At 44.4% G+C, this 16,251-nt stretch overlaps 2 protein-coding genes across 3 annotated transcripts in view; both read right to left on the bottom strand.

Moving 5' to 3' along the window:
- TMEM39A (transmembrane protein 39A) overlaps positions 1–1,471 on the bottom strand; it is a 28,341-nt gene extending 26,870 nt beyond the window's left edge. The window contains exon 1 of one of the 2 annotated variants that reach the window (XM_083483399.1): positions 1,270–1,471. The gene's annotated coding sequence lies outside the window, so the exon portion shown is untranslated. The remainder of the gene's footprint in view (positions 1–1,269) is intronic. The other variant, XM_083483398.1, reaches the window with a different exon arrangement.
- A 3,010-nt stretch (positions 1,472–4,481) lies between these two features.
- Positions 4,482–15,665, bottom strand: ALG5 (ALG5 dolichyl-phosphate beta-glucosyltransferase). Its single transcript, XM_083483425.1, has 10 exons — positions 15,435–15,665; positions 12,991–13,162; positions 12,827–12,873; positions 12,617–12,685; positions 11,374–11,466; positions 10,175–10,288; positions 8,237–8,296; positions 7,379–7,530; positions 6,555–6,640; positions 4,482–5,383 (listed from the first exon to the last, which is right to left on the bottom strand). The coding sequence occupies exons 1-10, from the start codon at positions 15,648–15,650 to the stop codon at positions 5,271–5,273; spliced, it is 1,122 nt and encodes a 373-aa protein (XP_083339551.1). The 5' UTR covers positions 15,651–15,665; the 3' UTR covers positions 4,482–5,270.
- Positions 15,666–16,251: the final 586 nt, after the last annotated feature.

Here is a 16,251-nt window from a genome sequence, read left to right as displayed (position 1 = left end):
CTGACCACTGGTCCTGTTAGCTAGGGATCATGTTCAGGTGTTGTTGGATTACAAATCCAGCCACCCCAGTCACCGGTTGGCCACGTGGAAGCTGGACGTCTAGCAACATTCAGAGGGAACAAACTAGGTAACCCTAGGTTTTCATGTACAACCATAATATCACCCAAGGAGAACGGGAGGTGGCATTTCTTTATTTTAAATGTGAGGCAACCCAATTCCTATACGAAAAAGGAGGGGTTTGAAGAATGAGGTGGGGGCATGGCTTTTTTCAGCTGGAACTCACCGGAACTCAGTTCTGCCACCTCTCAGGTGGGTGCCATTGGCATTCTAAGAGAATGAGGGAGGTGTTCGTGGTTAAGTCCAGCACCTCTTTTCCTAGAAAAATAGAACTGGGTGAGGGAAAGAGTGCCACACTGTATCAAGGGGAGTGGTAGGAGGAGGAAGAACCGCGTCTCCCCATATGAATCAACCTCGACCCTGCAATCGATGTCTGTAAGGCCATAACATAGAACGGGCCTTTTCTGAAGTGGCTCCCTGCTTGTGAAATGCTGTCTCCAGGGAGGCTCGCCTGGCACCTTCATTACCTACCTTTAGGTGCCAAGCAAAATTGTTCCTCTTTCCTCGGGGCCTTTGGCTAATTATACTACCTATGGCCATTTAAACCGTGGTGTGTAGGTGTACGCGGCTATAGTTTTTGCTTCTTACGCGTTTTCATGTTTCTTTGTCACAAACCGCCCTGCGATCCTTACGTGAAGGACGGCATAGAAACCTATAAATCAATCCATCAATAATGCGTAAGTATGTAAATAAGAAATATTCTCAAGTGGTGTTTGAGAGTGAGAGAGAGAAAGAAGGAGAAAAAGAAAGAAGTGAAAGACACCTGAGGAAGAAAAGTGTATGTATTGGGGAGGAGGGGGGCGGGTTGGGATGCCAGTGAGTTAACTGAGCAGCAGCAAACTGGCAATTAACCCAACGGGAAGGAGGAATGGATGAAGAGCAGCAGAAGGGAGAAGAAAGAGGAGAAGGAAAGGAAATTAAAAAAAAAGAAGGTCTTCCCCTTTGGCTGAGAGACAAAGAAAGGCGGGCGGGAGCTAGGCCGACGGGGGAGGCTCCCCTCTCCTCCTCCTCCCTTGGAAGGGCCTTCCTGGGACGGTGGGGCGCCCCGTCCGCGCACCCCTCGCCGTGAGGAAAACACGAGAGTGAGGGAGGGAAGGAAGGAAGGAAGGAAGGAAGGAGCGGCCGCTCGCTCTCTCGCTCGCGCCCACTCACCGCCTCTCTAGCAGCACCATGAGGGGGTCCCGCCGCCGCCGCCTGCCCGCTCTCGGGGGCCCGCCAGGCTGCGGAGGGGACCCGTCCCGGAACGTCCCGGTCCGGCTCCCCGTTTCCTCTTGTCCCTCCTTCGCTCGTTGTCGCCGCGACAGCAGCGGCGGCGACTGCAGCTCCTGCCGCCCTGAAGAGACGTGGCAATGAGGGGCTGATGCGCTCATCAGCGTGCGACGAGGGAGGGGCGGCGGAGGCGGCGGCCAACCCGGGAAGGGAAGAGTGCGCGAAGGTGAGTGGCGGCGGCGGCCATGTTGGGAGTGGCAAAGGACGCCCGCTGCCCGTCCGGCACTTTCCCCCGTCATTTGCCTGAGGCGGGTAGCGACTCGGCTGGTGCCGGCGATGGAAGCGTCGTGTGTGCGATATATATTTACCTATATGTTGCACCATAGGCGTACGCTTGAAAGCAACGCTGTGTCCCCCCAAAGCCGCTCACTCACGGGTTCCCTGTCGCTCAAGCGGTTGCTACGCAACTACTGGAATAAAATACTCCTATATGTGGTGTGTCTTGGGAGAAAAGCGATGACAAACCTAGGCAGCATCTTTAAAAGCAGAGACATCACCTTGCCAGCAAAGGTCCGTATAGTTCAAGCTATGGTTTTCCCAGTAGTGATGTATGGAAGTGAGAGCTGGACCATAAAGAAGGCAGATTGCCGAAGAATTGATGCTTTTGAATTCTGGTGCTGGAGGAGACTCTTGAGAGTCCCATGGACTGCAAGAAGATCAAACCTAGCCATTCTGAAGGAAATCAGCCCTGAGTGCTCACTAGGACAGATCCTGAAGCTGACACTCCAAGACTTTGGCCACCTCATGAGAAGAGAAGACTCCCTGGAAAAGACCCTGATGTTGGGAAAGATGGAGGGCACAAGGAGAAGGGAACGACCAAGGACGAGATGGTTGGACAGTGTTCTCAAAGGTGCCAGCATGAGTTTGACCAAACTGCGGGAGGCAGTGGAAGACAGGAGTGCCTGGCGTGCTCTGGTCCATGGGGTCACAAAGAGTCGGACACGACTAAACAACAACATATGTGGTGTGTGTGTAAAATTCCATGCACAAACGCGCTCGCGTTCACACACAAAAATAGGATCCTATGGAATGAGCCTATAGACACTAGACACACAAAGAAACAGAGCAATAGGTTCCTATGGGATGCTACTACACACACACACACACGGTTCACACTTTTTGGATTTGTTAAGCAAAGGTGCAGGTCTCCATTCACCCTACCTTGCACTTCTACCCACAGAATTTTAGCTTTAGGGCTAAAAGGTGTATTGGCTTTCTGGGACATGCTGTCAATTTCATTTACGAAGGCAAATGTTGATATCTTGATCCCTGCATCTCAAAGTCGCTCTGTAACAGGTTTGAAAACTATGTTCACACACACACACAGTCTCTGCAGTAAAGTCTTGTAGGACCATTATGCAACTTCTTTCATGCTCCAGGTCCCCTTTATTCCTTTCGTTAAGCTTTTCTTTAATTATAGAAGGCAATTAATTATGTCGTCTCATGGTGGGGCATCAACTTTGGGTTTAGACTCAAGACTTGTATGTGCACACTCAATGTTTGTGAGAGAGATAAGCATCAGGTATAAAGCCCCCCCCCCCCGAGAGTAAATAAGCTCTTAAAAGAGTGGCTGGGACAATCCAGCCAGATGGCGAGGTGTAAATAATAAAATTATTATTATTAAAACTGTCTAGGTAGTCCTTTCAGGCCACAGATGCAACACTCAAGGTTCTACAGGTCGTCAATCCCGAGGACTGGCTCTTTTGGCGTACTAATAATGCTTTTAATTCATTTTTTTCTTCTTGTGCCACATCAAGATCTAGTGCCTCAGTGGGTTTTTTCAGTATCGGTTAGGGTCCAGAACCCTTAATCTCACTTCATAGGTAGGCATTTGTGGAGCATTGTGGTTTGGGCAGCCGAGGGGTCTGTTTGGTCAGCGCTAGCTATGGAGCGGCAGAGGGCGTGGGCAGTCCCTATGGGCGCTGCACTTGCCGCGTCTGTATGGGCTGCCTCTCACATGGCGACTGTATGGGCTGCTGCACGTACACAGTCCGTACAGTAACAGTGGAAGTGGAAGCCCGTACGGCCACTGCACGTGAGTGGCAGCCTGTATGGACTGCGCATATGCAGCATCCCATATGGTCGCCACACATGTGCAGTCCATACGGGATGCTGCTCGCACGACATCTGTATGGGATGCCGCACATGCACAGTCTGTACGGGCTGCGCCACCCTGGGTGCCAGAGAGGGTTCCTCTGCCACTGGCTGTGGTGTAAACCACCGAGCCTTGGGCTCGCAGGTCGGAAGGTCAGCGGTTCGAATCCCCGCAACGGGGTGAGCTCCCGTTGCTCTTTCCCTGCTCCTGCCAACCTAGCAGTTCGAAAGCACGTCAAAGTGCAAGTAGATAAATAGGTACTACTCTGGCGGGAAGGTAAACGGCATTTCCGTGCACTGCTCTGGTTCGCCAGAAGCGGCTTAGTCATGCTGGCCACATGACCTGGAAAAACTGTCTGCAGACAAACATTGGCTCCCTCGGCCAGTAAAGCGAGATGAGTGCAGCGACCCCAGAGTCGTCTGCGACTGGACTTAACTGTCAGGGGTCCTTTACTTTTTTCAAAAATATGCCTAGGATTGCATAGCGATTCACTGTTAATCCAGCAGCCAGTTTTTAAGAGACTAAAATACAGTGGTACCTTGGTTTACGAACTTAATCCGTTCGGGAATTCTGTTCCTAAACTGAAACCGTTCTTAAACTGAGATGCGCTTTCCCTAATGAGGCCTCCCACCACCGGTGCCCTTCCACCGTTTGGATTCCGTTCTTAGACCAAGGTAAAGTTTGTAAACCAGGACCCTACTTCCAGATTTGCGGAGTTCGTAAACCGAATCGTTTGTAAACAGGACTGTTCTTAAACCAAGGTACCACTGTACTAACATGAGAAATGAAAATATTGATTGGGAATGTCAGTTAACCTTTTGCCTTTCTATGAGGATAAGCTGGTATAGAAATACTGGTATAGAAATATGATGCTGGGCAGGGGGAATTAGGCTTAAAATAAAATGTTCTATTTGTTCAAATGTATCTGTGCATTCTGGTTTGCTCATAAGCTGTCAGACCTGTGATGGTGGTAGTGGAGACCTCAGTGATCCTCAGACACTTTGACAGCACCATTTTATCTTTAATGTTCCATAATTTAGAGATAATGCCTTGACAATTTGGTGGAATTTTAACATGATAAAAATTACTGTAGAAAACTGATGCCTGCCACAAAAACATTTTCTTGTCTTCTGAACTCCTTGGGTTTATTGGAAATCCATTCTAGCTCACAAATGTACATTTAGAGAAATACATGCTGCTGAATTCAATGAGCAAATGAAATGTGTGCAGTACTCCTTCCAATTAATGTAAAAACGTCTACATCATCCTTGGTAATTCTAGAAATGGATGGTGTCATTCTAAAATGCCAGTGATCAGTTCAAGTACAGAAACGGACGGCCAAATTAAGTGGTTCGCTGCGGGTACTGAAGACATCTCATACACAAGGGCTTCCCCATTGAAACTGACATCTTGTACATTAATATACAAAGAACAAAGCTTTCGCTAACCGCAATGGCAGACTTTATAATAAAAAATAGTCCATGGGATTTTTTAGCACGTATTAATTTCTGCTGTACATTTTGTGAAATAATAATTTGTGAAAATGGAAAATGCTGATACAAAAGTAAAAAGACTGACTCCCAGTTGCAAAACTTAAAAAAACCACACCCAACACTTGAAAAGGCTTATTATATAGGACATCCACATTCTTGGCAATTTTTTTAAAAAATAGGCGCAGCACAGAACAACAGTAATGAAGAATAGTCCCGGCTTTTCCCTTATTTCATACTGTAGAAATAATTCGCTGTAGTCTTTGTATCAAACAACCCATTTGGTAAGTATAAATAACCTAATTAATTTTTCTTGTTCGAAGCTGCCAGGCACCAGTCAGATATCGCAGTCGTATAAAAAGAAGGTCCCTGCCCATCTGCAACCAACTCCAGACTGGAACCAACTTAGAACCTATGGTGATTAAATACAGGAAAAAAATGTAAGCTGTTAAATAGACATATTTAAGAAGTGTTAGTCGCTTTTTATGGCCAGAAGATGTCACAGGAGACAATAAGAATATATATATATATATATATATATGCAGGTTTTGGTGTCTTCGGGTGTCTTCCCGTGTAAGAGTTGGGGTGTCTAGGCGACGTTTCGACGAGGTCTCACTCGTCATCTTCAGGCTGGTGCTTTCGGCTTCTTGTTACTGGAACAGAGCAGGATCTCAGTGTTTGAGTTCCTATAAATACTGTTGAGGGGGTGTGGTGTGTGGCCTCCAACGTTATGGGCAGAGGGGAAGTTCCCAGGGTGTGTCTTTTCTTCTTTTGTTCCTTAATTACTTGAGGGATATCTTGAGTGATTTCTTGAGTGATATTCTGAGTACCACTTAGGAGGGTGATTAGGTGTGGATTAGTTGCTAAAGCTTTCGTGTCTTGACCTCTTGAGCTTGTGAAGAGTTTTTCTGAGAAGCTGGTTGTACTGCACATAGTTGTGCTCTGGCTTGGCTTCGGGTATAGGGGCGAGCTGTGGTTTTGTGCCCTGTGTCAGCCAGATCTGTGTAGGGATTGCAGGGGGGTGCCTAGACACCCCAACTCTTACACGGGAAGACACCCGAAGACACCAAAACCTGCATTCCTGTACCCGTGAAAATCTACGAAAGCATATATATATATATATATATATATGCGTTGACCCAAACAAAGGTGACCAACTTTTATATAGGGCGGTATATAAATTCAATAAAGGATAATAAAAAATAATAATAAGCATGGATACATGGGGAAGAGTGAACGCTCTGCAGCCACTGTCCCACCCACTGCAAGGTGACTGTACGCTGTCATAGAGAAGACACTACTCAGGGATTCTGGTTGAGTCTGCAGTTTTCCACAGGTACATGGAATGTATTAACATGAAGTATAAATCCTACTAAGAGGTTAAGGGGCAGGAGAGAACATACAAAACAAGCATTGAATGGAGGCAGCGAACTTCATTTTTTGGTAACTGCCCCAGATGGGTTTTGTGGAGACCATATTTAATATTCTGACATTAAAGGGGAATGTTCAGTCTCCTGGGGAATTGGCCTAACTGCTTTCTAGAATAATCCCTATTGACAGAAAAGTGTTGACGACTGACTGACCTTCAATTTCTGTCCAGTTGACAGCGACCTCTGCTATTGGTATTTTAAAGCACTGAGCTATATACAGAAGTTCCACATCAAATGCCCTGCAACAGAACAGAATGAATGTTCGGTACTGTGATGAAATCACAAATCTTTTATGCTTGTATTACTGACCGCCTTCTGAGCATAACAAAGAACTGGAATAAAACTGATATAGGTATACATGTTGCAACTCGCTATTTTCTCTCTGGTGAAATAAAAAAATCTGAAAACGCATTTTCAGCCTTTCTTCTTCCTCTATAAAGAAGCTAGTATTTCTAGGTGTGTTAAACGAAGGACTATTGCCAATAAAATAAAGGCAGTGCAGACATATTCCAATTTACAGTCATCTGCATGGGTATCAACCTTTTTTTGTTTTGCTTTCATTACATTCAAGGCAGCCTAGGCAAACATTTGTACTTTTACGGTACTCTCCTTGCCTCGTCTAATATCTCAGAAATATTCAATTGATTGATGGCGTGATGGGATTTTTAGAAAGAGGGACTTTATAACAGGGTGGATTACTAGCAATTACAACACACAATGCACAGAAATCAAAATATGACTAACATTGGACATCACATTATATCTCCATAAATCGCCCGTTGATGAGGAGCTTCCTTGATTACAAAAGTAAGAAATCCAACTAAATGTGCAAAAGCTGTGGCATGTGCCTGAAAAGGGGACTCGAGATCCCAGCAATAACATTGCACAGCACACACATGAACTAAGCTCTTGAAAACGCATATATCACTAGCTCCAACTGCCATTTCCAATCAAATAAAACTGAGGGCGATACCTACCAGCGCTCTATGTGAAGGAATGAAAAAGTCCGGGAAGCGGCCTCACGGGTTAATAGTTTAAAACCACACTGGGTGTCTTTGATTTCCTTAACACAGAGGAACCATACTAGAAAGTGGAATCCATACATGAGAAGTGTACGGAAGTAAGACCGCTGCAGAAAAGGTAAGATAGCACAGGAACTAGCTCAGTATGTCCAGTCACTTTATAATGTCAATGTTCATAATGCCTATACATTTTTTTGTGACTTAAGTTTTAAAAGAAATGACAACACAGAATCCATTATAGTTTCAAGATGTACAAGTAGAAGTGATGACACAATATAGACCTGCGGTAACACTTCTGAATATATTATATCCAACTTTTTAAGGGTGTGTGTGAAAGTTTTGCCAACATATCTTTCGTTGATAGCTGCTGCTTACGAGTACAAGCCATCGTTCTAATAAAACACTAGAATAATTTAAAATGAAGACAAATACAACCCTGCAACTAGAAGAACCAAGCATTAGAACTAAAGCCAATTTCAGCTAGTTTTTCCAAGTCCCCAAGTGTTCTCAGGTGCATAATTTCAGACTGCTGTTGCTGAAGATACAAGCAATCAAAAGGAAGCAAGGCAGTGGGAAGTTAACGAGTTCTGATGGTCTACCTAGACAGTCTTCATCTGGAGGACTAGCCTCTACCGCCCAAAAAAACCCCTTGCAGCTCCCAGGGAGGGGAAGGTCTTGTCTAATCTCATATTATTATTATTTTTAAATCATGCAAGTTACAGGGGGCTAGAAGCTGAGCGTAGGAAGGCATGTACTCCACTTCTTCTGACTGCAAAGGACCACCAGCCAAAGAACTAGCAAACAGAAGCTTACCTGTGCTATGGAGTCTTGCTCCAAGTGAGCTCTAGAGCCACAGGCAATAGCCATCTGGTCCTAAAAGAAAAAAAAAAAAAACATTAACAGTTAAGAAACATACACCAAACCAAGCCTCTGTGGCAAGGAATACCTATGAACACATTCAGCTGATACGTCAACTATGCCCATTGCTGGCAAGGGATAGTTGTGACACCAAGATTCATGCAATCATGGGGTTACCAGTTAACATAACATAGAACGAGACCAATAGTGGCTCCAGCAGTCAAGAAGGTGGTTTCTGCATGGATGTAGAGGGAAGTGAAGGACAGGTGGGGCTCGTCAACCTTGGAAAGGAGCCCATCTTGGTGAAGGAAAACTCTGATCCTAAAGCTCTGTTTTCTTTTGGCATACAGTGGTACCTTGGGTTAGGAACTTAATTCATTCTGGAGGTCTGTTCTTAACCTGAAGCACCACTTTAGCTAATGGGGCCTCCCGCTGCCGCACGATTTCTGTTCTCATCCTGAAGTTCTTAACCCAAGGTACTATTTCTGGGTTAGCGGAGTCTGTAACCTGAAGTGTCTATAACCCGAGGTACCACTGTATCTTCGGGAGAAGAAAAGGCTGAGTAAAAAAACCCCTACACAAATTCGGAGTGGGGTCCCTAAGACAGCTAGATGGTGCCTTGTACATCTCCTTCCTGGCAACTCCTGCAGCCAAGCTGCTGCCAAACGTATTGCTCTGCTTTCCTTTGGACCCCATCAGTGGGGCCGACAGGGGGGTCTTGTCATCTGCGCAGCCCAGGACCTCCATACATACTGCCCAGGCTTGCACCCCGGGGGAGGAGACTTCAGTGCTGCTAACACAGTGGTCTGACTTCACCGCCAGAGGCACACTCCACTGTCTCTCAAGACAGACAGATGCCAACTACAAAATCTATAATGTGGGGCTACTGTAAAATGTGTATATAAACATATAGGTGTGCGTATATATTTATATAAGAGACGCAGGTGGCGCTGTGGGTTAAACCACAGAGCCTAGGACTTGCCTATCAGAAGGCCGGCGGTTCACATCCCCGCGACTTGCCCTGCGACTTGCCCTGCCCTGCCAACCTAGCAGTTCGAAAGCACGAAGTGCAAGTAGATAAATAGGTACCACTCCGGCGGGAAGGTAAACGCCATTTCCGTGCGCTGCTCTGGTTCGCCAGAAGCAACTTAGTCATGCTGGCCACATGACCCGGAAGCTGTACGCCGGCTCCCTCGGCCAATAAAGCGAGATGAGCGCCGCAACCCCAGAGTCGGCCACGACTGGACCTAATGGTCAGGGGTACCTTTACCTTTATATATTTATATAGCTAATAAATCATTTTCTTATTATTACAGGGGAACTCAAGCAGACTCAAAATTTATGGAATCATGAAGCCTAACACGGACGCATACCTACAAGCAGTTACTGCTCTCAGAATAAGCAGAAGTAAAACTGAGCACTTAGCTTGAGCAAGAATCTTAAATAGGAAGTTAGTGAACACATGGTTTTGGTAAGAAGAGTTTGACAAATGGCTAAATGAGGAACCTGGGGCAGGGCACAGTGTACTGGGTCAGAAGACGAAAACTGTGGATCTGTCTAACAGAACCAGATAAGAGGCAATCGCCAAGAAGTAGGGAAGTAAGTCAGGGATACCTAATTTGAATGGAGAAAGAAGAAGGGGACACAAATCTCTCCTAGAAGCTGTGTGCTCCAGTCATATTGATTTTGAGTTGGAAATAAGAGGTCAACTTTCTCTGGATTACACCTAAAATTTTAAGGGCCGAAGAACTGCAAGCAGCAAGATCTGCCTATGGTATAAGAAGTACCTTGGCATACAGACAGGTAAACAAAGCAGGATTTTAATATATTTTTAAGGAAGCAGAAAGGGAAAGAAAGGAAATAAAATTAAAATGTGACCGAATGAAAACTCACAGGCCAGGGCTGCAGACTCTCAAGACCCCTTTCTACTTTTTCAATGTCTTCAAATTTTGTGGCTCCATCAGCATCGGCCATGAGTATTTTTTCCCCTCGTGAACTGAACACACCCTGTATATAAGAATGATCAAAAGTCTTGTATTAGGGCATATTCGGCAAATTATGCTGCGAAACTACAGGACTTCAAATCTCTTTGACAGAGCCACCCCTCCACCTGCATGCATTAGCCTAATTCTTTGCATTTTGAATGTAATATAATAATAATAACAACAATAATTTATTATGTATACCCTGCCCATCTGGCTGGGTTTCCCCATCCACCCTGGGCGGCTTCCACAGGAATATTAAAATACAAGAATATATTAAAAATTAAAAGCTTCCCTAAACAGGGCTGCCTTCAGATGTCTTCTAAAAGTCTGGTAGTTCTTTTTCTCTTTGACATCTGGTAGGAGGGCGTTTCACAGGTGCCACTACCGAGAAGGCCCTCTGCCTGGTTCCCTGTAATTTGGCTTCTTGCAGGGAGGGAACTGCTAGAAGGCCCTCGGCACTGGACCTCAGTGTCCGGGCAGAACGATGGGCGTGGAGATGCTCCTTCAGGTATACTGGACTGAGGCTGTTTAGGGCTTTAAAGGTCAGCACCAACACTTTGAATTGTGCTCGGAAACGTACTGGGAGCCAATGTAGGTCTTTCAAGATCGGTGTTATGTACCCTGCTGCCCTTCGGAGGCTTTGCGCAGCTAACCCCGAAGCCTTTGGAGCACAGCGAGAGTTCCCGCTGCGCTCCAAAGGCTTCAGGCGGCTATCCCTGAAGCCTGGAGAGCGAGAGGGGTTGGTGCGCACCAACCCCTCTCGCTCTCCAGGCTTCAGCGAAAGCAACACGTAGCCTCCGGAGCACGGAGGGAGCGCTCCCTCTCAGCTTTGGAGGCTTCGTGTTGCTTTCGCTGAAGCCAAGGAGCCTGCATTCGCTCCATAGGATGCACAAACATTTCCCCTTAATTTTTGGAGGGGACAAAGTGCGTCCTATATAGCGAAAAATACGGTAAATAGGTGCAAGTTGGGGGCATGCTGTATTTGCCAATACTCAGGTTTTTGCAGTATTATTTCAAAATTAACCTAAATGCTCAGTGAAGAAAATGTTTGCTTTCACCAAGAAAAGAATCTTAATTACAGAAAGGAAAACTGCATAAATTCATTACCATTCTAACAGCTCCCCCCTTTCCACGATTCTTCACCAGAGGGAGGACTCTCACTTTGTCGCTACCATATTTTTGGGTATACTTCAGCGCAACCTACAGGGCATGTGCAAATCAGAATAAGAGAACAGGAATCACAAATAGGAACTGAATGTCTCCTTCTCTCCTCATTTATATTAATGATATAACAAAGCCTACATTAAATATGAATAAATATTCCAATGCACAAGTGTGCTTAAAAGAATGTGAGGCTAGACAGATACATGGAGTTCTCTTCCCTTCCCCATGCCAAATGTCTCACTTTCAGTTCAATTTTATCCTCACTAGAGTTGAAAACAAAAATTATATTTCCCCGACTGGGAACATATAAAATAGTTAAGTAGATATTTGTGTAACGCCTTCTACTTTAAGTGCTCACACATCACATATATAGGATTTGTATATTCAGTTCTTAGACCTATCAGCAGGGAAAGTGTCCTTTGGCAGAACTTGAAGAGAGGAAAGTGTATGGAAAATCTATGTCATTTACGTCACAAGAATAATGTGTTTTGGTAAAGTGGGATGGCACATAAAGAGAAAAGAAAGAGGATGGCAGTATAGCCCAAGCACTGAGCATGTTGTCGTGTAGAAAATAATTGTATCTGTTTAGTGAAAGGGAAGAGAAGAAAAAAAAAGCCCCTACTTTTTTAAAAAATGCTTTTTCATGCATAAAGACAGAGGCTGCATAAATTCACAGAACATGGGACTAGCCCAGCCTTGAAGGGGTGTAATTCTGGTATTAATCTTTAGAAAATGGTGACCCTTTATAAGCAGCAAAACAACTTTGAGAAGTTTCTAATAATAGTTATTTTAAGGAAGCCAAATTCACATCTGTGGTTAGTCATATCTGCGTAAATAGGACACGTCTCTCAAGGTGAAACCAGACAGCTAAAGTATTTCTTTATTAATTTTAATTACGTATCCATTTCAAATTATTATTTAATTATTAATTTTCTCAGAATTTGTGCTCAAGGCACCTTAAGTACAAATTCACAGAAATCCAATAGAGAATTTATATATATATATATAAGCACATAAATAGCTAGTGTCATCCCCTTGAGGGGCAGCCCCAAATGTAAACTGCCTTGAGTCAGTCCCTCAAAATCGTAATCATGAAAACAGAAAATATGAACTTCTGTTTACGTTCTACCTTTTGCTGGCACTGTCAATATATTTAGGGTCGGCGAGTCATAAATATGTCTCCTACCTTTGTGGTTTGATCTCTGCTGCCGTCATCAACTACTATGACCTCATATGTGAATGCAGGATCTTGCCTCTGGAAAGGAAACACAGATCTTGTGCATTTGCCTTAGCATCATATGTTCTCTTACCACGATGACTAGAACAGGAGCAAAATGATATTTTTATCTCATGGTTATTAAATATTGCAATTAAATGTGATTTTTTAAAAAAATACCTGTCTCTTCTCTAGGTAGTCCAAAGCTTCGTTCAGCATTGATGGTACTGAAGGAAATAAAACCACAGATCTGGTTTGAGTAACGCTGAACAGGTAAAATAAAAAAAGAAAGACAACATTCAGTGTTATACATGCACACAAAGAAAACAAGGACTTATTCTTACACCGTTCTTCCTCATTATATGAAGGCACAACTACGGAAAGATCTCGTGTCGGGGGATCATGGATGCTAGGCACAGGTTCCTTCTCATTTTCAGCATTCAAAAAGTATTTTTCATCCTCGTGTCGATTAAGGTTTGGAACTTTCGTTGCAGTTATATGGGCAATGACAGCAATCTGGGAGGGGGGGGGAAAGAAGATTTCCAGTTAAGAGTTATAGAATATTTACACAATAGCATTCTGCAGAGAGAAAATAATTCCTCTTAAAATTAGAAAGGGTGAAGCTGCAATAGCCAAGTACCTATCACTATCAAAAGGAATACAATTGGCAAGCAAGGGTTTTGTGGGGGAAGAAACTGCTTTCTGCATAATATGCAAGAAGCTATTGCAACTCGGCATTTTTGAGCTCTTACAACAGTTGCATTAGTGCCTCTTGCTATTGCACAAAAGTAACTTGGTGTAGACACGACGTGTAAAATTAGATCAGACCCTCACAATTTCTGAGCTCCTGCTTTGCTGTCTGCCTAGAACTTAAACATTTTGACTAGCTTCAGCAATCAAACTTAAAAATGGTGGAAACTAAGTTATGACTGTGAAAAGACCAAAGTTTAGGATTGATGGTGGGAAAAAGGGATTTAACAACAAATACCCTAAATCTAAAATATAATTAGATGAAAGTACAAAAACGCACAAAACAAGGTAACAATTTGCTGTTATTTTTTATTGTAAAGAACGCAGGGTGTGGAGGATGTGGGGAAGTCCAGTAGATTATGAAAAATTGTTTGGAAAATATGAATATTTTCTTTGTTAATTTCTTCTCTCTTCTGTAAAGTCGCTTTTGGTGAGTTTCTGACGATGTATCTGATCTTGGAAAAAAGCAATAAAAAATATTATTAAAAAAAAATAGAACTTAAACATTTTGTTCTTTGTGGCCTGTTTCCTTTAAATTGCATGAAATAACGAGAAAGCCTTTATGCTACATTTTCAAATCCTAGGGCTCCAATCAGCTGACTGGCATCTAACAACAGACAGCAAACATAGATTCTTGTCAGTCATTTGGGTGGGAAAGATTCAGTTGCCAAGAGAAAAGTTGGGAAAGAAGAAACTACAATATACTCATAGCCCAGTCAAGTTGGGTTTATTGAGGAGAGGAAGAAAGCAAAAGAGGTTGGAGTTAATTTATAACAGGTTCCCATTAAAAGAACACTGGGATGAAGGCTAGGTGGGCACGGATTCAGATTCCTGTGGAGACTTTTCATGGCTATTGACCTCCTCCACACAATAGTAATAAAAGCAGGAATTCTCTGGCCTGCTATCAAAAAATAATAAGACCAGCATGTCAAAGCACAATATAAAATATAGGAGATTATATTGGTAAGGGGTGGGGAGCATTTCAATTACTGGTCTCCAGTGGCGCAATAGGTCAATGTCTGGCTGCTAACCAGAAGGCTAGTGGTGAGAACCCACCCCGTGGATGGCTGTGGGCAGGATTGCTGGGTTGTAGGGGGTGGACTAGATGGCCTTTGGGTTCCCTTCCATCTCTACAGTTCTGTCATCTATCATCCAGTTGAACATAGAAACATAGACTTCTACTGCAGGAGATCCTTAATCTGAGGGTTGTGGGTCTGAAAGATTCCTAAACTGCAGGGAGTTGGAGTAGATGACCCTCGTGGGTCCCTTCAGACTCTACCACTCTGATTCTAATCAAATTCTGAAGGTGGCCCTGATATTATTTATTGATTCATTTAATCCAATTTTTACATTATAAATGTTTTATACACCAAAACTGGGCAGAGCACGAGACTCTTAATATCAGGGCTGTGGATTCGAGCCCCAAACTGGTCGAAAGATTCTTTCATCGCAGGACTAGATGATCCTTGTGGTCCCTTCCAGTTCTACAATACAGTGGTACCTCGGGTTAAGTACTTAATTCGTTCCGGAGGTCTGTTCTTAACCTGAAACTGTTCTTAACCTGAAACACCACTTTAGCTAATGGGGCCTCCTGCTGCCACCGCAACGCCAGAGCCCGATTTCTGTTCTTATCCTGAAGCAAAGTTCTTAACCTGAAGCACTATTTCTGGCTTAGTGGAGTGTGTAACCTGAAGCGTATGTAACCCGAGGTACCACTGTACTGCGATCCAATGCTTGTGAAATAACAAACAACAACAAAACCCCTCAAAGCGAAATGCAAACAGCCCCTCTTGGGGGTCACTGCTGTTTTACAGGCTCCAGCTGCTTAAATCCCATATAAAGAGGAGTCGTGAGCTGCAGGGCCTGGGGACGCCAAGCGCCACAGTCATGCGAAGGGGCTATTCGGCGGCCAGTGAAAGGCACTCTGCGCGAGCTCAGAGGTCCTCTTGCTTGGGAGGGGGATGATGGTGAGGGATGGAAAGAAGACCAGGCTGGGGAAAGCTCCAGGACTAGGACCCCGCGCCCCGTCCCCCCTCACCAGGACCAGCCCCGAGACCGCCAGAGCCACGGACGCTTCAGCCAGCCAAAGCAGCTCCATCGCCCTTGCGCCGCCGGCAGAGACTCGGAGCACAGGGACACGGAGGCGGAAGTGGAGAAGGACCAGGAGGCAGAGAGAGCGCGGCGCTGCCGCCAGCACTTCCGGAGGCACGTCGAGAGTTGCTATTGGTCGACACCAAGGCCATCCTAGAGCCATAGCGTGTAGATGCGCTGGACAGAGGCGGACTTGCAAGTCGGCTTTGGACTCATTCTCCTCGCCCCCTCCGAACAAAACTCTGGAACTGTAGGATTTAAAAGTTTGGGAGAATCAGGGGATTTCAAGACTTGACAGGGAGGGCAGATATTGTTCTGTTTCTTATTAAGAGATGCATTCTGTGTTTTCCATTTTGTGATTTTATGCTTGTAAACCTCCCCGTGATCTTTGGATGATGGGAGGTATATTATAAAGTAATAAATCAAAAACAAAAATAAATAATTATAATTAATACTTATTATTAATAATACAACAATGGCGTCCAAATTAGGGTTCCGTTTGGGATGTGAAGCACAGTTAAATTGTTGTTATTATCACTATTGGTATTAATTATCTGTAAGCCGCCTTGAGTACCTGTCAGAGGGAGAAAGGCGGGGCATAGCTAAATAAATAAAAATTAGTTTTCCGCACTTCACCCGAAGGTTTTCACGTGTGCTGCGAGCTGACTGGTTTTTGCATAGGGAATTGACAGTGAACCCAAAGCCCCACCTCTTAAAATCAGTTCAGCGCCTGGCCACGACTTATATATTTGCTCAAGCATATT

This window comes from Podarcis liolepis, assembly GCF_965112155.1.
Source record: "Podarcis liolepis genome assembly, chromosome: 17".
Taxonomy (NCBI): Eukaryota; Metazoa; Chordata; class Lepidosauria; order Squamata; family Lacertidae; genus Podarcis; species Podarcis liolepis.
This window is presented reverse-complemented; position numbering and strand designations above follow the sequence as displayed.